Below are 25,435 nucleotides of genomic sequence, written 5' to 3' on the forward strand. Positions count from 1 at the left end.
GGGATCAGATGCTTCCCATTCCACCTGTTTTTCCTTAATTTGAGGACTCACTGTTCCATCATGCTGTAACATTTACCAGAGTTGGAACTGCTACACTAAATCCTTCCCTTTTGCAGGTAATCCATAACTTCAATTTATATTTCTTTAACTTCTCCATTACTAACCCCCTTTTCTACTTTCCCCCTTTGTTTTCTTTTTTTTTTAAATTTACGTACTGTGAAATTTTCCATATCTGGATGGATCGCCTGAATTTCTCTTCAAATATCTTTGGTGCTGCTATTTTGTACCAATTAGTTTTGCTTTTTCCTTCGCACAAATACTGCACCATATTAAATCTTTTTCTTTTCCCATGTCCATATTTCTTCTTCAGATGTCTCCCATTCCTACTCTTTCTCCTTACTTTGTGGACTCATCGTTCCATTGTCCTGTGACATAATCCGCGTTACATTTTCTACACTAAATCTTTCCCTCTGCAGGATTTCCATACCTTCAGCTTCTATTTAACTTCATCTTTACTAATCTTCTGTTCTACATTCCCCTTTGTCATCTTATTTTTTTTGTACTGCGAAATGTTCCATATCTGTGCACCTTTGTTTGTATTTCCCCTCAAATTGTAGACACTTTTTTGTATTGATTAGTTTGGCTTTCTCTTTTGCCTAAAAACTACACCATATGAGATGTCCACATTTATTTGGCATGTCCAAATTTATTTATTTTTTTATAGTTTTCAAAAATCTCTAGGTTTTGTTCCTTAAATTTTTGCACTCCTCGGTCGCTTCTTTTTCAAAACGGCCCAAAGTTTTTTGGTCTATACGTTTTTCAAGGATTTGTTGTATTAATGAACACGCATTCGCATTTGAACCTGGACCCCACCCAGTTTGGGTTTGTAAAGGGCCAATCTTGTCTCCTGAACCTGACTGACGTCTTTGAATCAGTTTCCAGAGCTGTGGACGAGGGTAAGGCAGTCCACAAAGCCTATTTGGACCTCGCCAAAGCCTTTGACACTATCCCTCACTCTGGAATCATAGATAAACTTACTAAGCTGGGCATAAACTTACTAAGCTGGGCATAAATCCCTACGTCACTCGATGGGTTGCCAACTGGCTTACTGACAGAACCCAGACTGTAAAAGTAGCTGACTCCAAATCCAGCTCCAGACAAGTGACAAGTGGAGTACCTCAGGGTTCAGTCCTGGGACCACTCATTTGGCATCTACTTCTCTGAAGTACAGGCCAACACTAAGGGACTCTGGCTAACAAAGTTTGCAGATGACTGCAAACTGGGTGCCATTACTGAATCCCCAAATTATGTGGATATTCTACAAAAGGGCCTTACAGAAACAGATGCCTGGTGCCAGAGCCATAGGCTCAAGCTTAATGCCAAGAAATGTATAGTTATCCCCTTTGGAAAAAAACATGTACTCATGAATTACCACATAGGTGGCAGTACACTAAACACCGAACGTGTGATGACAAACTTAGGGACACAGGTGGACAGTGGTCTCACCTTCGATAACCACATCGCCACAACAGTCAGGAAAATCCTTCTATGTGGCACACCTCATCACTAAGGGCTTTTCATCCAGAAAAAAAGGAGGTCATTTGTCCCACTGTACTCATCCCTCATTAGACCCATTATAGAGTACAACGCCCCGTTTGGTATATACCTCACAAGACATCTCCAACAGCTGGAAAGGCCACAGAAATACTTCACTAAAAGAATCACAGGCCTAAAGCAGATGGCCTATACTGACCAGCTAAAAAAACTCCAGCTATACTCTGTTTCATATCGTCTACACAGAGGCGATCTCCGCTTAACATACAAGGACATGTCAAACCCTGAGCTGTTGGACATGCTCCATTTAAAGAAATCCCAATCCCTCTGAGCCACATGCTCCAGGGATCTAAACTTTGTCATCACAATGAACAAAACATGCTGGAGGGATAGGTTCCTGACCCAGAGACTCCCCATACTCTGGAAAAGACTGCCACATACATGTCAAGCAGAGCGCCTCCTTGGCCTTCTTCAAAAAGAACCTTCACGATTGGATGGGAGACATATTTCACTCCAGGGATCATGGCAGTCGCCCTGCTAGACAGGGGTCCAGGGAAGTAAATATTGTGGGAAGAAATATCCAGGGAATTGTTATGGCTAGGCTTGTATAGGCCCTAGGGCCAATAGCCTAGTACCAACCTATAAAGCTTTAGACAGCTTTTCTTTTGCAAATATTTTTTTCTTTCCTCGAATTTCTCTCAATCTTTTTGAATATCTTCTAGCTAGAAATTCTAGGCTTCTTGCACAATAGCAACATTACATAATTTCTTTCTGATCCTCAATAGTCCACTATCACCTTTATGGTTCTTTTTCAGCTGGTTAACCTTTGTGAACTACTATTTCCTTCAAAATCAGGGAGGCCATCCTCCATCTCAGCCTGCCCTAACCTCACTGAAGGAATGTTTCAGCATCTTAAAGATTCTACAGTCTTTTGCCAATGCTGGTACCAGTGTGCATACCAGGATTGGGTTCTTTTATTTTATCCTGTGAGTTGTACACCCAGCTGTCTCTCAACCTACATTTGTCCATGATACATGCTATATATATATATATATATATATATATATATATATATATATATATATATATATATATATAAAGTACAGTCTTTATATCAGTGTTGTCTTGGTGAGATTTTGTAGGTACAAGGTCCACTGTGTCAAGGTATTCACCAAGACGCGAGGATGAATTCAGTTGAAGCAATACTACCTTTCTTTGCTTGCTGATTTTATCACCTCTCCATTTACCATACACCATACAGTTACATTTACAGTAAAACATTTTTGATGCAAACATAGCATACGTATTTTCAATTCTGTAAAACCTGCCCAACTGCTCCATCTTCATTTCCACAAACTTGCAATAAATCCAGTGCCTCTCCCCTTCCAACACTACAAGTCTCAAAATTCTTATTACAAGTCTCATTTTCCAGTGCTGCGAATTGCTAATTTACATTTTTCATAAGTCCACCCAACTCTCCCATTTCCTTTTGCACTTCAACTAAATGCTGCTTAATCGCTTTCATGATAACCTGTAGTGTGTAAATATTCAACATCACAAATTCCAAACACCTGTAACCTTATTTTATACTTGCAAGTTAACACACACACTATATACACATATATATATATATATATATATATATATATATACATATATACATATATACATATATATATATATATATCTTACATGTATATTTTATATATATATATATATATTTTATATACGCACACGTATTATACATACATATATACATATATATACATATATATATATATATATATATATATATATATATATATATATATATATACACACACACACACACACACATATATATATATACATACATATATACATACATACATATATACACACACACACACACACACACACACACACATCCCTCTTAACGGTTTACTATCAAACAGCAAAAGAAATGCTGTTCACAACTGAAGCAAAATGACAACAAATTCAGTACCACGACGCAATGTCGAATCAGCTGATCGAAGTCAGCAGATTTGACATAGTGCCCAAAAAGATAGTGTGATGTATCCATAGGAAGGAGCTTGTGTAAATGAAACTTCTATACCTCATATCAGGTTTCTGCGGGGGGGGGGGGGTCAAGCCCCCCTCCACCTCCCACACCCCCCGCTAACTATATTATTCCAACTCCGAGTTTGCACTACAGTGAGGAAATAGATGAGTTTTCAAACACTCACAGCAAGACGTTGTCCCGTTAGATTCTCAGCTAGAGCGCCTTCTGTGTGGAGGCATGTGTGAATGGGCGTGCCTTCGTTGAAGGTTGTGTGTCAGGGCTGGTAACTCGGCACGTAAAAATCCACTACCAAACATTAATGGACCGGAGTTCCGCTGTGGCAACCCCTAACCGGGATAAGCAGAAAGAAACAACAACTGTACTGCGATCTCCGTACAGTACGTCGAGTTTGTATCAGCGAATACACAGTATATTTGCTGATCTAAAATTTCAAACAGGAGAATATTCTGCAAGATGGAATTTCGAACGTCAGTTTTGGATTATCCATCTGCGGAGCATCTCTGTCGCAATACTGATAGTAAACACCCTCCTACTGGTTCTATAAATCACCATGACAAAGATCCCACTCCTAGATCTCCACTCTTATCTCAGTATAATAAGATGTTCATACAGTACTAGTATGGAAATGTTGGATTTTGATGACTTACACAGAGCTGGGCCAACTGCTGTCCACATAAGATACCATGTAATCTGGCTACCACTGCAAGTTTGTTACAGGGATTTCCTACAGGATTTCTTCTTAAACACTGTACAAACACCACCTCTAATAAGCCAGCCACACCCACTGATTTGCTGTATCTGGCTGACTTGGCATTTATAACAGACACCTGAACAGATTACAGCTAACAACTGGTGTCAGAGCCATGGCCTTAAGCTCAATGCCAAAAAATGTGTCATCATCCCATTTGGGAAAAACTCTGTTCCCACAAATTATCACATCGATGGTAGTCCACTGAACACAGAAGGCATTACAAGAGATCTGAGAACACAGATTGACAGCAACCTCTCTTTTGATCACCACATGTGCCACATAGAAATACTTTGACCACAGTGGCAATCTCATTACTAAGGGTTTTGCATCCAGGAAGAAAGAGGTCATTGTCTCCCTCTACTCTTCCCTCATTAGATCAGTCATCGAGTACAATGCCCATTTGGCATGTACCTCCCTAGACACCTGCAACAACTGGAGAGGTCGCAAAAGTACCTCAAAGATGATCCCAGGCCTTAAACACTTGTCCTATATGGACAGACTCAAAAAAACTCCAACTATTCTCTGGCTCATATAGACTACTTAGTGGCAATCTTTGCTTGACTGACAAAGCCATGTTTGACCCAGCTGTGTTAGAAATTCTACATCTAAAGATATCCCAAATCCCTCTGCAATACACCGAACAGAGACCTCCATCTCATTACCACGATCAACAGAACATGTTGGAGGGACAGGTTCATAACCCAGAGACTGCCCGTGTTATGAAATAGACTTCCCATACATGTCAAACAGAGTACCTCACTGGCCCTCTTCAAGAGAGATCTTGATGACTGGATGGGAAATATAAAATTTCACCCCAGGAATCACTCCAGTGGCTCTACTCGACAGAGGCACTGGGAACTAAGGTCGGGTGGCACGTTGCCAGGGTAATCCTATGGGCTAGGCTTGTAAAGGCTCCAGGCCATTAGCCTAGTAGACACCTATGAACCTATGTATGTTAGACCAAGGGGATAAGATGTATCTAATATAAGAAAATACACAAAATGGTCAAACATAAGCCTCATACATTTACAGTGATGAGTACAGTTAAGATCCAGATGTAGTGCCCGTGGCAAACAACTGCCAGGCAGCAATATGGTGTACCATGGGTGAAGTGGACCACAAGCAAACGAAACTAAACTGTGGGACACAGGCAGGCAAATCATGTTATGCTTAGAGAATTTTACAAGATCAAAAATGGCAGCCTGGACAAAACCTGCTTGTGGGGGGAAAATAAATAAAAAGAAGTACACAAGCACCTACAGAATGAGGGGCTAGGAGAAAAATATGGCAAGGAGGAGAACTCTGCTAATATGGTTAAAAAGAGATCTTAAGAATGCAGTTCATGCAAAGAAAAGGGTAGTTGGCCAGTTGAAAGGACAAGAAGCAAGAAATAAGCACTACAAAGGTTGTAAAGAAAGAAAAAAAAAAAACTAATCTAGACAGAGAACTAGCAAACTGAACAAGAAAGGGTAAGAAGTTTCACAGAGGACAGAAATCAAGACAGAGCTGCAAAGACTAGCCACAGAGAGGGAAGTGTGCAATGAGAACAGGGCTAAGACTGAAATTTACATCATTCACTTCAGTATCCACACAAGAAAAGGAAGGAAACCTGCCAATATGGGAAGGTGAAGTGATTATTGTATTGCAGAATAACCACTTACAACAATTTTAAACTAATGTGCTACCTACAGTAGACAATCCATGCAGAAGCACTATAATGAAATAAATGCACTATAACCGGGAACTACACTGCAGCAGCGTACCTTCCTGTTACTACTATGGACCGATTACTTCCAAGCAGTGCAGAATCCAGCTAATACTACCAGAATTTAATGCATAGCAGTGGACAGTCTTCAGTACAGGAGAATGAAACAGTGAAAGATGAACAAGACACAAGGCAGAAAAGTGCCTTACTCCTGCTACTATTCCCTGGCCCAAGATTGTCCCAAGAGATTCTGAAGGGGGCTGATAATGAGGGGTTCTTCACTCAGTCTTGGGTACGCAGGGGAAAATAGAAATTTGCTTAATCTGAGCCACACCGTGAAAGCAAAGCAAGTCTTACGGGAGACCACAAGAAAAACACATTATTCCAATGCTCCATCATATATTATTGTTTTTAAACAATGTACCATAATATTACTTAGGTCACTGAAAGTATACAAAAAAATGAACAGTACAGTTTTAAAATAAAAACTATGGCTACACAAAATAAAATCAATCACAAAAATACACTGTGGTTTCCAGGTTTGTTTTGTTAATATGTTATCTTGCTGAAAAAAAACAGGAAATATGAACCCCAGACATTGCAGAGTCTGCAAAACGTATCACACGCATGTACAGCACAAAAGTACTACTAAATTTACACTAATAGGAGTCCTAAAATTATACAAGAAAAATGGCCCATGGTATAAAGCTTTAAGTCTCAACTATGATTAAGCAATTCAGGTCTAAGTAGCAGACCCAGCTCTTGAGGAACCAGCTGGGTAGGGCAGAAATGAAAGAACAGTGGTCAGCGCTCCTATCTTGGGGTGGGGGGTGTATGATTTTTACCACAAAGAAAGTATTCTCTGGTGAATATAAGAGGTTTGCCTGAGCACAGGTACATCTGACTGGAGAACTACATAAAGTTAGGGCATGTAAAACTGTCCATACACATGCACAAGTGCCAAGGAGACCAACGGTGCTTGTAATACAACCACAAGTATGCTTTCTAACCACAGCAGGACAGCACAAAGGAAAGAATCCAGCTCCTTGCAGGGCAATGACCATCCAAGTCACTAATTCTTGTTAAGAGTGAGTTGTAAAGATGGGGCTATCGGTAAGTCAAATCTATCCGGTTAAGGTCTGCCGGCCCCCCCCACACGGTAAGGTAGGGTGCAAAGCTGGTGGGTAAAAGGTACGAAAGGAATACTAGTTACCAAGATAAATACATGACTACAAAAAAAATAGTGCCGATATAAACCAGCATTAACCTAGTTATCACCTGCCAAAAGAGAGACACGTGGAGAATGGGACTGAGAGAGGTCCACCTGAAACAGCAGTATCAACTGCACTCTAGCAAACAGTAGCACTTTCACAAAAGGCAAGAAAAAACACAATCCCCCAAAACAGAGTAGAGTAGATCAACAAATCAAAGGAAGCTTTGGGCTAGCTATAAACTCAACATTTCACAGCTTTAACCAAATGTCAAGAATAAAATGTTTTAAAAGCCTAATTCATCACTACCTGAATAAACAAACAGTCTCCAACATTTAGGAATCTACAGCATACAGTACTTTCACAATTTTGCATAATAACAGTTTGAGACAAGACTAACAGAACAGGCAGAGACAAGACTAACAGAACAGGCAGATGACTTCAGAAACTGATAAAGATAATGTCAGAAATGCAACCTGAAAACTACTCACCTATACATAGGAGCAGGAAGAAAATTGTCTCCTTCAATGCGGATGTCAGGATAACGCTGGCTGATAACCCGCGTGTACTCCTCAAACACCCGCCTGTAACCTCAGGAAACACTAGTACAGGAGAAAAAGGGCTGATTAGTGTCATCAAATGCAGAAGCCATAAAGCAAAATGTACAGTGAAAAAAATTATTGTCACTAAAGTCTGTCAAGTCAAGCAAAGCTGTAACTTCCTAAATGCAGCAATTTGTTTCTGTGATGACAGTATAAAAAAATTCTAGAAACTGATGATCATGTCACATGTTCTCTGAAATTTGCAACAAAATATTTTCAGACCCCATTTGTACATATTTCAAGTACCAATCCCCACACATAATAAACAAACAAAAAAAAAAGGAAATAAGGTCTTCCAAATGAAACGTCAAAGCAAACGAAAAAAGAAAAGGAAGTAATATTTACGCACTTCAAATCTTTGGACAGTGAAGTATCAAAAGAATTTTAAACAAACTCTACTAGATGGTAGAGATTTAGGATATAGAAAAGGGCACAGGCTTAGGAAAGTAAAGATCAGAATTACAATACGAATACTCCCAGGACCGGATACAAGACCTTTTACGTGTACAACTCATAGGCATCCTTAGAAAAATCACAATGCCAAACATAGTTGCTCAATATATCTTGCAAAGAAACACGTTCAAATGCTTCAAATGAAATTCTGTATGCTCTGTGATGGCATCAAACTATAACTCTGTATCATACTGCTTTAAAGTACTGCAATACACAATGGCTCAAAATAAATTGTAAATTCTACAAAAGCAAAGTGAGAGCCACAGACACGCATACAAATAGAAAATGGTACATAACTGGAGCCTATACTCCTTTCTTCTGACCATCAGCTCTCCAACCCGGCCACAAAACTGGCCCATTTGTTTCCCTTTAAATGTCAGGTACAAGGGTTGGGTTAACTGGGGGGGGGGGGGTCATCTTACACCACTTCCACAGTCACACAGGGCATCTGGACTTTGCAAGAAAATCAGCCCCAACTCTATGCAGACATACCAATTTTCAAACCTCACCCCCTGGGGCAGGGCATTCCCTGGCACAGGGCACTAAAAGTTCACAATCATACTCCTGTGCAGTAGCATGTCATCCCCTCAGTGGCCCCAACCCTATCTGTACCTAATGCACACTCATTGTTCCCCAGTATACATCAACATGGGGAGCACATTCCTCCCCTGCACATAACCATAGTCACTACCCCCACACACAGGTGGGCAAAAATTCTTCATTTTTCTCCCTCTCCTGTTACCTCCTCCAGTGCCATGGCAGTTAGTTTACTCTGGATGCCTAGTTTATAGGCAGGGTTCCCCTTCCTCTACTCCATGAAGTACAGTACATACCCACAGCCTTGAGTAAAATAGAAGCTTTAATGTGCTTACTGTTGCAGTGAAAGCAAAACACAATGGAAAAGTTACCAAGACAGCAATGGACCACTGCGGTGAAAGGGAAGTTGGTGCCATTCAAATGAAAACCTTTAGAAAATACACTCAGCTGCATCTGCTCTAGTCTGAATCACAGATTTAAACAGAAGAAAGCTGCTGTACTGTTACCCTCCAAACACTGTAAATAGTGATGGCAGTCGACTAAGATCTGACGGGTAAAGGCTATAGAATTCTTCCCTCAATTTGCACCTAAACTGTGGGTGTTATCTTCACATCTGACTACAAACCACAGCAGATTGCATTTGCTGGATACTTGAGCTAACGGTCTATCTAGGACCAAAAAAATGCTACACTATTTTAAAAAAAAGCAATCACAAAGACTATTCATCAGATAAAAGAAAAATGCATTATTATTTCTCTTACTGCACAGACATACCAATTTGCTAGTGTAACATTTCATCCCCACTTATTAAGTGTTTCCCATTCAACAAATTAACTGGCCTCTCCAGCATCGGGGTAAAGTTGAAACTGACCACCACAGGCCTGCTACTCCATCTTGTGGCAGGCAGAACCACACGAGTAGCAGAACCCTTTTCAAAATGAAACAGACTACCTGCAGTACTTTCCGCGTACTCATAACTACTACATGACCTGCATTAGCAGGATAAAGGTTAAGAAATATCCACCACTAAATGAAAAAGTCTTGGCACAGAGCTTATCAGCGTTCACTTCTTAAGCATTTCTGCCATATAAACTACTTTTGAAGAAAATATTAGAATTGTCTTTATGTATGTTCAGCACTCGTATCTTCACTCAAAAATTCAAAGACTTTACTTGGCTAAGAACAGGCAAGTGTCTAGAGAAACAAATGACTACTCCAACACCCACTGTATGCCTGCAATGTTGTCAGAGAGGGATAAAGCTGCAGCTGCAGCCCAGATAACCTGGGCCTGAACACAGAATCAAGAGACTGATGGTACGGCAGGAAGGCTGGGCATGCCTATTTTGCGAGGAGGGTAGGATCTGGCTTCAGCGATATGTCTTCCTGACTGCAAGGAAAGCTACTTAAGAGGCAAGGGGCATGAGTGGGTTGATCTCAGCAGTGATGCCTGTCATGCACTCTTCCCAGTTAAGAAATTCTCTCATAAAAAAAAAAAAAAAAAAAAGCACAAATGGATGCACGCTCCTCGACTTTTGGGGAGTGGCAGTCTTAGGGGGTGTAGGCTGCAAGGACTTCATGCAAACAAATATGAGAGAATGTCTCACCCCTACCCCAATGTCTTGTTCTCCCCGGTGAGGTCAAGCCATAAAGTAGTCTCCTTCAAAATCAAAATCAACTCCATAATCCCACTAAAACCAGTAACAGGAACAACTCCAAGGCAAATTACCTTTCATTAAGTGATGGCTTGTCAAAGTGATGGCTTGTCAAAATTCTTCCCTCTAAACCCCAAGAACACAGCAGCCTACACCAAATTGCTCTTAGACTCAAGCCGTGGACTAGCCCCAGAAACAAAATCACCCTTGTGGCATTCCTAATTAAACAGGATATACAACAAAAGAAACATAATATGGTAAAAATCAGGAGCAATAATCCCCATAAAGATAGAAACTCTCAAACTAAATAGGCAACTAAGAAAGCTAATTAGATCAAGCAAAGTCAACTTTGAGGTTAAGATATAATCTCAGGTGAAAGACAACTATAAGTTCTTCTTCAGCTAGGTCAGAAAACTCAAGGGCAGCACACATCAATGTGCTGAACTGGTGGTTAAGGTGCCACATTCAGAGTCTGTTGATGTAGCAAACCTGTTGGTGAACAGTTTCAGTTCCACCTTTACCCTCACCCCAGCCAACCATCCCCAAAAATATACCCTCAAACATAACCCCTCCAACTGTAGCTAGGGATCATGTAGTGGTTGCACTCGCTAAAGCTGAGAACAAGGTTTCAATGGGCCCCGATAGCATCCCAAGACGCCTCCTAGACAGTCTAAAATTATGTCATCAGGACTCTCGGAGTCATTATTTAACTATAGTCTTACTACAGGTATGTCATGTGAATGGAGGATTGCAACGGTCATTCCCCTTCATAAATAAAGGACCTTCAACAGATCCTGGAAACTACAGACCCCTTGGTCAGACTAGTCTTTTTTGCAAAGCCATGAAAAGAATTATCATGGATATTATCAAGGACACTGAAGACCTTCAGACACCGGATCCATCCCAGTTGTTTTGTCAAAGGAAGGCCATGCTTACTGAATCTGGCGGACTTCTTTGAAAATGTCACTAAGGCAATGGGGGATGGGGAAAATGGTATATACTGCCTATCTAGAACTGGCTAAAGCATTTGATACAATACCCCACACAGGCACTGTCAAAAAACTTATGGAACTAGGTACAAATCCCTTTATAACATGCTGAATTGTTAACTGGCTCACTAAACACCTAGGAGGTTATGGGTCTAGTTCATGTTGTCGTAAGCTGACAACATCGAATACAATATTGTCGGCATGACAATGTCGAATGTTCAGAACATCACGCAGGTAAACGGAAATCTCCATAAGGGGAAGATTTCCATTTACCTCAATGTAGTGCGGTCTCAGAATTGGTACATTTAAGTAGGGGGTGTGGGGGGTGCAGGGGGGGCTTAACCCCCTTCCTATGCTAGTTAGTATTTTTATTGATTTATTTTTTTACATTATGCGATATTTTACTACTTTGATCAATAAAGTTAGACCTTTACCGATTCGAAGTAGTAAAATTTCAATAACGTGATATAGACGCGAGGTTACAGCTGGGTGAGGCCACCTCCACAAAGAGATTGGTCACCAGCAGAGTCCCCCAGGGTGTTGTTCTAAGCCCATTCCTCTTTGGCATCTACTTTTCAGGTGTGAAAGCCAATGACAAAGCCTCTGGCCAAACATGTACACAGAGGACTACAAACTGGAAGCAGTCTATGAATCCTCCCAAGTTGAGAACACCCTTCAGAAGGTTTAACACAAACGCTTAATGCCAAAGCCCCAAAGCCATGGCTTAAAACTAAATACCAAGAAATGCATTATAGTACCTTTTGGGAAGTCAACCATCCTGGGTAACTACATCAACAAAACACTCCTAAAAGCTGATTCACCAATCAGGGATCTGGGAACTCATGAAGATATTAGCCTAGCCTCTGACCAACAGTTGTCCAAGGTAGTAAGATGATCTTTCTATGTTGCTCAGCTTATAAGCACGGGCATGGTATCTAGATCCAGAGAGATCATACCATTGTACTGAGCCCTCATCAGATCCATCATAGAGTAAAATGACCCCTCAGTATGTACCGGACCAGACACATGCAACAACTGGAATGTCCACGATGGCTCCTTACAAAAAGAATACAGGGAGTAAACAATGCCCTATGCCGATTGCATCAAAGCCCTGTTTCTTTACTCTGTATCATACATACTTTCGAGCAGTGATCTTCGGTTCATAGGCAAGTACTAGGCTAGATGCCCTTGCAAGCCATTTAAGCCTAGCCAATTTCATTTTGTGCTCAAAATAACCTATCTCATTTGGTTACACACTTGCCTTACTAATCCCATGGGTGATTATAATAACCGGGATCATACCATAGATAATTTGAGGGGACCCATGCTTGGAATAAAGCATTTAGGAGCTACCTCTGTCCTTTACTAGTACAGGGGGCAGTCCTGTAGTAAATTTTCTGTTTCCCATCCACAGATCTAAGTTGCGCTTGAAAATGGACAGGGTTCCACAGCAGACATATGCTGTGTGAAACATACCTATCCACTTCAAGTGGTTCTGTTGATGATGCAGAAAAGTTTAGATATCTAGACAGGGAATTTCTGATGCCATTTGACTTGCTAATGTGCAGTGAATCCATTAGTAATAGGGTGGCGGATGCCTTGTCTGCCACACACAAGCCATTCTTCGCAATTTGCAGGATACAGAATAGTGACAGGGCTTTGAGTTGGCCCATGTTGAACAGGTTGTCTAGGCCTTGTATCCTTTTATTAAAGGAATTTCTGTGAACGTTCTACTTGTTGCATGTGTCCAGACAGATGCATGCCAAAGGGGGGCATTACATTCAATGACTGGCCTAACGAGGGCTGAGTAAAGGGGAGCAATTACATCCCTAGATTTAGACAATCTCTTTCTTTATCAGCTGTACAATACAGAAGGACTTTCTCACAATAGGCACACATTTGTCAATAATTAGGTCACTGTTCACATAAGTTCTCAAACCCCCAAACTACTGGGTCAATTCCTGTGGGACTACTATCAGTGTGGTAGTTTCCTGGGAAAGAAGCCTTCAGGGCTACAATAATACATTTTTGGCATTTAGTTTCAGACCATGATTTTGACACCAGTTATTTGAGTAACCTTCCTGGAGGATGTTTAAGTCATTTGGGAAATCATAGGTTAGAATTGGGCTAACTGCCCTTGTGGGCCATTTTAAGACTAGTCAGTTACAAACACAAGATACAAAGTTTGATTCACGAATGAGGTAAGGTAAACACCGTAACCATTATGCCAATACGCCCAACAAGTGTCGTCTCTTAATAATAATTATCAGCCCTGCAACTTCACTGAACTAGTTCTCACGGGACTAAAAAAATAAATCAATCTTGTGTAATTTTTTGCAGCATCAAGTCAAAGCAGGAGAAAAAAAAAAAAGGATTTGCAGAGGGTGTTTTGAGGTACATTATGCCCATTTCCAGATAAAATGGTTTCCAAAAGCTTTGCAGCATGGTTAAACAGGAAACCAAATCAGCATATATATATGGTGAAAAACTTCACATGTAGCAAGTGACACACTACTAAATTCCAGATTGCAAACATCAGTGGTTTGTAACGCAAACACCTCTTCAAACACAATTTAAGGTATTTCAAGTGGTTTCATGTAAATACTGAATTTTTCATATCACATTCGCACAGCATCTACAGACCTTAAGAATTGTAAGTACTCTCATGGCACCATAAAGTATTTGGTAAACAAGCTTAGTGTTTCTGTACTTTTAAAAATACTTGAGCAATACCAAGGAATGCAAAAACAAATAAATCATCCTTTTCAATATTTAGAAAACAGTAAATGCATTACAATCATGATGGTAGCTCAAACATCAACACATTTCATATTTGACTACTTAATGTCAGTTAAACATCCTTACTGTTCCAAATATTTGTGCAGTGGTAAAAAGCCATTTCTCTCTGCCATTCAATGTTACTGCACCTGTATGGCCATGATTTCATCAGATAATGGCTCATTGTTTCCTGTGTGTGCAGCAAACACTATATACAGATAAACTGTAAAGTAAAGGCAAATCACTGGAAATGAACCCCATTATCAATTCCTTAGGCCGTGTTCAGCAGTCAGTTCGTAGTGTGTTTACAGTAAACCATAGTGAAAAAAAAAAAAACATGAAATTAGACTAAATGCAAATGTTACTGTCTTGCACAGAACAGCATGTGTTTCACAAAAAAACAGAAAACACATTATAGTAGCAGCATTTATGGTGCAGACATGCCTTCAAATGTTTCCCATTTTGACTCCATGTTATTTTACTACTACTACCGCAGTGATGTTTTGACAAAAAATGATTGATTAGAACCCTCTGACAGAGGATCACTACACTTCCTTTAAATCAGAAAATGCAAATTAGTTCCAAGTCCTTTATCAACTTTCTAGTCAATAAAACCAATATTTAAAATGTGATGTTGGTTTAGGACCTTTACCCCACTTCTGAAAGTAAGAGGTTACACAGAGCTTTTGCCAATCTGGAGATAATGTAGTTCCCTTAGAAAAGGTGTGGTAAAGGAGAAAGAAGATGCATATGCCATATGGCCCATATCACCAGATATACATTTTCTGTTTTGCCTTAATCTGTGGGAACTCCAGTAATGCAGCTACTATTGGTAACTTAACTCATCCTTGCTCAGTGTCCCAAAAGCAGCTCAAAATATACTAACAAATGCCCTCCACCTGCTATTCTGCATGGGAAATGCTCTGTCTGTGTCATTTCATACAAGATCAGGCAGCAAGGTCATGGTAGTTATGACAAGAGCAGTTTTTCAAGTCACAAACCTTAAATCAGCTCGATGCACAGGTTCTAAGGATGACAGTCAATTTCTCCATTGCATAGTTGAGATTGCAATGGACCATTATGCAAGACTACACTTAGCTGTGTGCACAACAGTGTAATAGCGCCCCCCCCCAAAGACTTGGTCACCGTAATCAACCCCCCCCAAAGAAAAAAAAAAAGTAAAAGAAAGAAACACATATCGAAAAAGCCTGGTCCACCAACCGGTTCCAAACTGGTTGCAGGGTTTCAGCACTCAGAGGCACAGTAGTCTCCAGTGCTGTCCTCACCTAGCAGTTACAGCTGTAACTCTGAAGGTAAATTGCCTTGACTGCATCAGCAAGCCCTACAGATGTGCAGACATGATCCCTAAACCACATATACTTCACAGATAGATACCTAGCTACCTTGTCTGCACAGGTAGCACAGCCAAGGCTCACAGACACTTGTTATGCAACTTATTCTATCTTAGGACTAAACGGAAAGAAAGCTGTGCATTGCAGGAACCACAGTAAATTAGTTTACATACAGCATTAACAAAAAGAATACTTAAGATCAGAATAAAGAAAAACAGAATGAATCTGGCAAACTGTTATTTTTCTATTAAGGAAAGCAGAGTTTTAAGTTTGTTTGTGTCGTTCGGCTTTTCCCGGTTAGGGGTCGCCACAGCGGAACTCCGGTCCGCTAATGATTGGTAGTTGATTTTTACGTGCCGAGTTACCAGCCCTGACGCACAACCTTCAACAAAGGTACGCCCATTGACGCATGTCTCCACACAGAAGACGTGCTAGCTAAGAGAATCGAACCGGACAGCGTCTTACTGTGAAGCGACAACGCTACCACAGCACCACCAGGAAAGCAGAGTTTTATAATGCTGCATTATTCCTGCCTCTTGTTCAGACATTTTGAAAACATGATACATTGAAATGCCAGAATTCAATAGCCAGAGCACTTAATGCTCATCTCCCATGCTTCGACTTTACATTTAGTAGTCGATTTTTGCCTGTTCATGCTACTTCCTTGTTGCACAAAAATTTACAAGCAGTCTGGTTTGAACTTGCCTCTTTCTGAAACATAATTCGTGTTCCCATATTACTGAAGTATAGTTCCAACTTCTACCAAAGATTACTTTTTAGTGAACATAAAGTGACTGAAGAAAAAAAAAAAGTTAGTTTTTCCTGCAAAACGGACAGATCAGACCAGCATAATGGAAAACCCAACACTTGTTATGGAAATTCTGCATCATATGCTTATAACTTGATTATAACTTTATTACACAGTTAGGAAGCAAAGGCATAAAATCATCTATTACACACTTCAGTGACATGTTTTATACAGTTTAACTTCATGCTGCAAAATTTTTTTTTTAGTATTTTCAAGTCTCTCTTTACGGTCTGTCTCTCTCTCAAATTCCTCATTTTGTTTTTTCAATATGTATTCCTCCCTCTTCTTCCTAGCTACCTCCATTCTTCACTGAAAGAGGGAGATCACTCTTTAAATGCTGCTGTGACTACTATCAGAGAGGAAGAGAGAGAGAGAGAGAGAGAGAGAGAGAGAGAGAGAGAGACAGGCGTAACCATGGATCATGCTGGCAAACAACAGCACGGATCCTGGGACATACAAAGATGGATGCAGTAAGGGTCCAAGCTGAATGCATTCTTTATCCGATTCCGGAGAAATAATAAACAAAAGGGGCAGCTGGGGAACAGGAACGAACGCACCAAACATGGAAATAAAGACCTCTGCCTGGGAATGCTAAAAGCATTCAAAACAAAGCCTGTAATGTGTACAGCAAGTAAGCCCCAACTGGAAAGGAATTCTCTTGACAAACAAGACAGTGTGACTAGACGATGACAGTCCTGATACACACATGCCTAACAGCACATGGTTAGTAACCAAATTCCTCCCCTTATACAGTTACAGGATTACAAGTAGTACAAACACCTACAACTGGCACAAGCAGACAGCTGACAGAAATGTAAAATGAATTAAGGAAGGGAGATATGTACTTAATATGTAGTCCAAACTTGAGTACTAGTATGTACAAATGACAAGATATGCTGTTGTATTTGAGTTGGATTTCAAGGATAAAATATGGACCTTTGGCTAATGTACTTATTTCTTCTTTTTATGGGAAGGGCATTTGGTTTCTATGTTTGCGATTTACTGGAAAATTTTCACTAAAAATGATTTAGGAAAAAAAAAAAACATTTACAAATGTCCTTTTGCATTTACACGAGTGTATCTACTAAAATAAAATGAAACAATAAATGTAAGCAAAACAAATCAAAATATCAAATTCCATCAATTTATAAAATTTTTTATTCACTGGCACATGGAAGGTGAGAGTAGTGACCCTGGAAGGACAAACTGGGGAGGTGACACCAGTCTCAGAGTGGGATCAAATGGCACACAATCACTTAGTTATCACAGTCCTCTAAACGCGGACCCCACCATCTGTTTAAGGCTAAAATGCTAGGGCAGTGGTAGTGTCTTAATCTAGTCTTTTGCTGTTTTATGGACACAGACTGGACATTATGAATGTGTGACCAAGTATCTGCTACAGAGGGTTCAGCAACAGCATGAGGTGATGAGGTATTGCGTCAGCTGCCATGTTCTTTCCAGTACTGATCATACAAAGGCCATCAAGGTGCAGGGCTGGAAGAGTGAACAATCTAGTGACCTAGATATGCATCACTGCCATCTGAAGATGTCATTTTGGCTTATCTGACTGATCTCCCAACACCCCATGAGGTTATTTTCTGCTGCATGTAAAGCAACACAGAAAGGAGTAGCACCAGCATTATGCCCATGACATTGTCCCATAACAAAAAGAGTGAACATGCAGTTATGTAACTTGCACTTAACCATAGTAGCAGCTCTTCAAATTCCTCACTGTTGCTGTAGCCCTTATGCTATATGGGTTATTTCCTGCCTAGGAAACTGTCCAGCTTCAAAAAGGTCTGCCCCCTCCTCCACCTTCACTGACTGTGGATTGGCTAATCTAAACAACGGAATAAAAGTAGACAGAGTGAAGCTTTCTTCAGGACTTCCTTATCATGCAACAAGTGAAGAGCCTAACAATCCTGAAACAAAGAGATAATAAATCATAGAAAGAAGAAATAAACACAAACCTACTTTATATCCCAGCTACAACTACATACAGGTGTAGGAGGATGGAGGGTGGATGTGACTACTGCAGCAGTGGGGAATTCAAACATCTAATGTTAAAGGTAAGTGCAACTTAAACAAAACTGTACTATATTCATCATTCCTACTACTGCAGTAGCCAATAAACTACACAGGTCAACTACCAAACTACACAGGTCAACTACCAAAGCCCATCAAATCTGTAAGAAGGAATGATATGGATCCAGCAGCCACTGGAGAACAGTCCTAGCAAAGCTCAACCTGGACCGAGAATACAAATTTTTGCAATGTTTATGTACAGCAGATCATGCAGATGCCGCTGTAATGATTCCAGAGTCCACACCTTTCCAATATACCATTGAAGAGGAAAAAGCTCTGGAGTAATGTGACTTGATATGGTCTGGAATGGATTTGCCATGGTGGGAATAACAAAAAATAGCGGAGGACAGCCACCTGGAAATTGTATGCTTAGACACAGGGTGTCCCTTTTTGCCCCTTGATAAGAACTAAACAGATGATCAGCTTTTCTAAAAAGCTTAGTTACTGTCAAAATAGTATGTAAGCTGCCTATGCACAGAGTTTGCAGAATATTTTCTCCCTGTTTTTTAGGGTTGTGGGTAGAAAACTGGGAGACACTGTGGAAAATCTGATGGGGTTCAGCTACCATGAGAGCCTGCAACTCAAGATACTTCTCTTGCAGATGTCAGAACAACGATGAGTACAGTTTTCCAAATCACAAACCTTAAATAAGTTCGATGTGCAGGTTCTAAGGGGGACAGTCAACTTCTCAAGCAAGTAGCAGAGATCCTAAGGAGGAGCAACCCGTTACAAGGATGCAGGTGTAAAACTCCTTTCAGAAACTGTTTTACAATAAACAGGGAAGAAAAAGGAGAATCCATAGGCAGATATGCTGAAATGGCTACAATATGAACCTTTATAGAGCAATCAACAAATGCCAGAGGAAGTTAACTCACAAATATTTGAGATTTGAGCAACAGGAGTACAAAATCCCTGATGGGCCCCTGGTTATTAGTTAGGCACAAACTAGAAGATAAATTCTATTTACCAACATAGGATCTCCTAGAACGCTTTCTTTTTTCCTTTAGTACCCACTGCACATTTTCATTAAACTAGAGCCTAAGAGGTATTAAAATTGAATAATCTAGACAGTCAGTTGTAGGTGATCAATACCGAGGTGTATCAAACTCTCCTTGTCTTGTCTGAGTATATCCAGTCTGTAAGGAAGCTTGTGGTAATTGCATTTGGACAATTCTAGGAGAAGGGAGAATCAATGTTACCTGGGTCAAAAGGGGGTCAGGTCACCACAATGACTTTTGGGGTATCCTTTCGAAGTTTCAAAATTACCCTGGAAAATAAGTGGAAAGGATGGAAACAAAAAAATTCCTTCCAGGCGAATGAGAATGCATCCGTTTTCCATTCATGCTTGCAAGAAGCAGTGGAACAAAACTCTCAGTTGTATGTTTTGAATGGATGTGAACAGATCTATTTAAGGGGATCCCCACAAATGGATCAGTTCCTAGAGGGCTCCCTCATTCAATTACCATTCAAGATGGTCTGCCTGGCCCTGCTCATTTTGACTGATGGAATGTAAAATGCTTGCAGAGTTAAGGAATACTGAAGAACTAACTCACAAGCTATCACTGCCAGGTGGCATAGGGGATATGACCTTGTTCCTTCCTGCTTGTTAATACATTGCATAACTGTGGTATTGTCGGTAATCAACTGAAGAGGTCCTGTGGACCAAAAGTAATGGAGAGACTTCAAGACATGAAACACAGCCAACCTGACATGCTTTGGTCTGTCTGAAGGATTCCATAAAACTTGCACTTTTATCCCTCAAGAAACTGCTCCCCAAACAACATCAGACAAGTCTGTGGCGACAGACTGGTCTGGAATCTGAAGGGAGAAGGGAGAGACCTAGGTTCAGTTTAATTTATTGTCTTCACCAAAGTAATTTCCTTTTTATAAAGCCTAAAACTGGAATTTGATACTCCCATGTTTTTTGCATTTTTTTTTTTTTTAATAGAAGCCACTGTAATCTTTTTCATGTGTAATATGGCAAGAGGGATCCAGAGAATCATCAAAGCCATGCAGTTAGAACTGACTGGAGATAGAATCCACCTTGTGCTAAAAAGGCATTTTGAAGATAAGAATCTATAAAGCGTCTGACAGAGAATTTTCAATATTTAAAGTGGAAGCCCACATTGGCAGAGAAACATAACCCACGTTAATGGCATCTTCTGGATAAACACTCAAAAAAGATAAGCAAGTTGTCTAAATAAGGAAAGAGGTGACTGCCATTCAATCTGCAGTAGGCTATGAATGGGGCTAGACATTTTGTTTACACCTTTGGAGCTATAGATAAACCAAAGGGTAAGGCATATAAAGTACAGTTGTGTACGCTTACCATAAATGTAGATGTTCAAGTGTAGTCACTGTTGCAGTCATTACATTTGAGTAATCTACTGGCAGGTTGCCCTCAGTCGGCCTGATTAACAAAGTCTTGGGTCCTGCGTCAGATGCTGTTCCTTCTTCCATGACGTCAGGGGTATAAAACATGCAGCCGACACCATTACATCAGTTTTTCTTGCCCCAGATGTCAGGTGCCCCCCAAATGGGGAGCAAAATACATAAATAATTTAAAACACAACAATACACCTCCAAACAAAAGCAAATAAACCAAAAAGGCTTTTAAGTGTAGTAAAAGAAAGGAGAGACATAGTAAGAGAAAAAACAGGGGGCTGAAGGGAGGGTAACCAGGACTGCAACAGTGAATACACTCGAACATCTATATTTATGGTAAGTGTACACAACTGTACTATGTTCTTCATGTTTCACTGTTGCAGTCATTACATTTGGGTAGATTCCCAAAGCTATGGTTGGGAGGATGGACTTGTACAGCATTAGGACCGGCTATAAGGCCCTGCAAAACAGCAGTGGCAAAGCCAGCTCTGGATTTAGAGAAGATTGGTAAATTATAGTGCTTGGTGAAAGTATGAACTGAACTCCAGGTAGCAGCTTCTAGAATATCCCTGGTAGGAACAACTCTGAGAAAGGCTGCAGAAGTAGATGCAGCCCTTGTGAAGTGGGATCTGATCCCCTGGGGGATAGGTTTTCTATGATGCTTACAGCAGAAATTAATACAATGGCTTATCCATTTGGAAATGGTTTGCTTTGAAATAGCCTTTCCCTCTGCCCCTGCAGCAAATGCTACCAGCAATTGTTCAGATTTTCTTCGAGATTTAGTCCTGTTGTCTGTGTACATCCAATGAATGCAGAATCCGCTCTCCCTTGTTCTGTGGATTGGGAAAGAAAGCTGGCAAATGAATGGACTGATTAAGAGCCACACTGGATACCACTTTGGGCATGAAGGATGGACTGGTACTGAGTGACACCCTGTCTGCATAAAAGATGATGAAAGGCTCCACTGCCATAAGGGCCTGTAATTCAGAAATCCTTCTAGCCGAAGTGATTGCTAAAAGGAAGGCTGTTTTCCAGGAAAGAAATTTTAATTCTGCAGTAGCAGCTGGCTCGAAAGGAGGTAGAGTGAGTTTCTCCAATATAAAGTTAAGGTCCCAGGCAGGGGTTGGAGCTCTCCTGGGTGGCCTCAAGTTTTTGGCCCCTCTGAGATACAGCTTTAGCAGAGGATGAGAGAAGAGGGGGGGGTTCTGTGTTGTAATGAGCTGAAATGGCTGAGGCATGGATTTTTATGGAAGAAAAAGACAGGCCCTTGTGAAGCATTTCAGTTAAAAGTATTGCAAAATCTGAGGTAAACTGGGCACTGCTGTGCTCATCCCTTGAGATTGATTCCAGGCACTGAATCTTTTCCATTTGTCAGCATAAGATTTTCTAGTACTAGGTCTTCGCGCCTCCAAAATGACATCCATCACAGGTTTGCTGAGGGATGCTAAGGGGGAATATTTAAGTGATTAGCCAAGCTGCAAGATTCAATGTTTGAAGTGGAGGGTGTAGAATTTGGCTGTTCTGCTGAGACAGTAAGGAAGGCGTCTGAGGCAGGTGCCATGGAAAAATATGTGCCAGACTGCGTAGGAGTGGGTACCAGTGTTGGCGAGGCCAGTCTGGAGCAATCAATCAAAATCATTTTTGGTTTGTCCCGTTTGACTTTTAGTAGAACTTTGGAGAGCAGAGGCAGAGGGGAAAAGGCATAGACTGATAGGTTGTCCAAGCTGAAGGACAGAGCATCCACTTTACAGGCTTTTCTGTGAGGAGTTCTTCTGCAAAATTTGTCCAACTGGTAGTTCTGGGGTGAGACAAAAAGTTCTGTGTCTGGGCTCCCCCATTTGCATGTCAACGTGTTGAAAATCCATGGTTCCAGTTTCCATTTGTGTGGGTCCATGAGATTTCTGCTTAGTTCATCTGCCAAAATATTCAGCTTTCCTGGCAGGAATTGAGCTTGTAGTTGTACTTGATAGCTCAAGGTTATGTTCCACAATGCCATGGCTAGTCTGCAAGGTGGGTAGGAATGTGTACCTCTCTGCTAGTTTATGTACCACATACAGTCTTTACCATTAGTTGTCCTGGATGAAGGCAGTCCTTGAAGGCTGTCGGTGCATTCTGTACAGCTAGCATTTCTTTTTGAATGATACGAAGGTGTATTTGATTTGGGCTTTATTTGCCATGAATGCACTTCCCTGCCAGATGAGCCCCCCATGCATAGTCAGATGCATCTGTAGTTAGGGTTTGGGTGGCAGGGGGTGGTGTGAATTGCAGTCCCTTGTTTTGGTGGCAGACCTCTGCCCACCATAGGAACCCTAGTTGCAGACAAGGTATAATAGGAATCATTGTTTCCAGGCTGTGACAATGTTGACTCCATAAACTTAAGTACCACTGAAGTTTCCTCATATGCAGTCTTGCATATGGAATTAGAAGAATGCAAGAGGCCATGAACCCCAAGGCTTGCAGTATTTGTCTTGCAGATAGCAAGGTTTTTGGGGCCACCGGTTTGAAGTAAGTCACCAAATTAATTTACTTTTCTGGCTAAGGAAAGCCATCTGGGCAGTTGTATTCAAGCTTGCATCCAGGAATGTAATTTTTTGAGAGGGCACCAGTTGTGATTTCTTTTAGTTTATGGTGTACCCTAGACAAGTTAGAACCCTTTTTACAAACGTCAGATGTTTTGGAAGAATGGCCTTGTTTTCTGCCTGAATTAGACAATCGTCCAGGTATGGATATATTTGAATATTTCTTTGCCTGCAAAATGCAATTACTGGAGCCATGCACTTCGTAAATACCCTGGGTGCAGTAGATAAGCCAAAGGGCAGTGCAGAGAACTGATAATACAAGTAGCCTGCTTTGAAGCGAAGGCATGTTCTGCAAGATTCCCTGATTGGGATATGCAGGTAAGCCTCTTTTAAATCTAGGAGTTGCCAACCAGGCATCTTTGCCTAGCATAGGAAGTAACTGGTGAAGAGTCAGCATCTTGAATTTTGGAATGTCCGGAAAGGTATTTAGAGTAGACCGGTCCAGAATTGGACGCCATGATTTGTCTTTTCTGGGTACCAGGAAAAGTCTGGAATAGAAACCTTGTCCCTTTTCCTCTTCTGGTACTAGCTGAATTGCCCCCATGTTTAGGAGGGAAAGTACTTGTTTCCGAGCTTCTGCCCACTGATTTGGGGGCAGGTCTGGCCATCCGTTTGGTGTTGGCAATGTCTGGAAATGAAATTTGTATCCCTGTGACACTATATTTAAAACACATTTGTCCTGGGTTATAAGTTGCCAGTTTTTTTGCATGAAGAGCCAGTTTTCCCCCCAAAGGGGCGGCTAAGAGGTCAGTGCTTGGTAATTTTAAAGGAACGTCATTGAGATAATTCTGAAAGTCCCTTGGGACTGAAACCTGGTGCTTTTGTAATGTCTGGGTTTGACTTGAGTGGCTCTGGAAGGAACTGGAAAGGACCAGTTCTTAGTAGGCCAGTGCCTACTAAATCTTGGAGGTTGTACCTGTAAGAAATCTTTCACAGTTTGCATGGATTTAGCTTTATCTTCCATATTTTTTAGAACTTCTTCAGCCTTATTGCCAAACAGATGGTCCTGCTGCAAAGGAGCAACCAACAATTTTGCTTTAACATGATCAGGCAGAGATTGCTCTGTAAGCCAAGCCTGCCTTCTAAGCACAGACCCAGTAACAGCAGCCCTGCAAGAGGCCTCCAAAGAATCAAAACCACATTGCAAAGTATGTTTTCCAACTTGTTCAGCTGAATGCAATACATCCTGTAATTACTTATTTTCCACACAGGTCAGGAATCAACATCATTTTCTGTTTAAGCAGTCTCATGATATACTGTTGATATTTTAGCAAATGGAATTGACAGTTTAAAGCCCTGATTTCTCCCTGGGCCTCCACTGAAAACAGGCTCTGTGGAGCCTAGTCGGACATTCCCGGTCAACAAATGATAGATAAATAAATAAAAATAAATAAAAAAAGCCCTGATTGTCAAGGTTGCAGAAGTATAAACCTTTTTACCCAATCTATCCAGCGCCCTGGAGTCTCTTATCAGAAGGGGTAGGATTTTTAGCAGTAGAAGCCTTAATGCCCTTGGGCCCCTGAAAAATGGTTTCAGGGTCCGCAACAAGATTTTTGAAAAGGTATTTGTGGGAGTCAGGAACCCTGTAGTATCTGTCTGGCTTACAAGGGGCCGGCAGCAGGGAATCAGGGGCCATACTGGATTCTGAAAACATCATCAACAATGTCTAGTACAGGAGGTATAGCCAAAGGCCTATGTTGAGGAAGAAGATGAAAATCCCTAAGCCTCTTTTTGGATTCAGAAAAATCCTGACTTTCCCAGTGGAAATGCTCCCTTAAGGTATGTAAAGTTTCCCTAAAAGAGAAATCCCCAGGGGGAGAAGCAGAAGGAATGGAATCCTCTGCATCAGAGTCCTCATAAGTAGGCATGGACAAATCCTGTTCATTAGAAGAGTCAGAAGAAACAGAGTCCTGTTCAGAAGATTCATAGTCA

General features: G+C 40.9%; 1 protein-coding gene across 1 annotated transcript in view; it reads right to left on the minus strand.

The window, feature by feature from the left end:
• The window catches only part of SELENOT (selenoprotein T), a 398,371-nt gene that overhangs the window by 347,613 nt on the left and 25,323 nt on the right, over window positions 1-25,435 (minus strand). Inside the window, exon 2 of the mRNA XM_044063750.1 lies at window positions 7,775-7,885. Coding sequence (XP_043919685.1) covers window positions 7,775-7,885 — 111 coding nt within the window. The remainder of the gene's footprint in view (window positions 1-7,774; window positions 7,886-25,435) is intronic.

Source organism: Protopterus annectens, chromosome 2.part2 (genome assembly GCF_019279795.1).
Source record: "Protopterus annectens isolate FY-2018-M chromosome 2.part2, PAN1.0, whole genome shotgun sequence".
In the NCBI taxonomy this organism is placed as follows: domain Eukaryota; kingdom Metazoa; phylum Chordata; order Ceratodontiformes; family Protopteridae; genus Protopterus; species Protopterus annectens.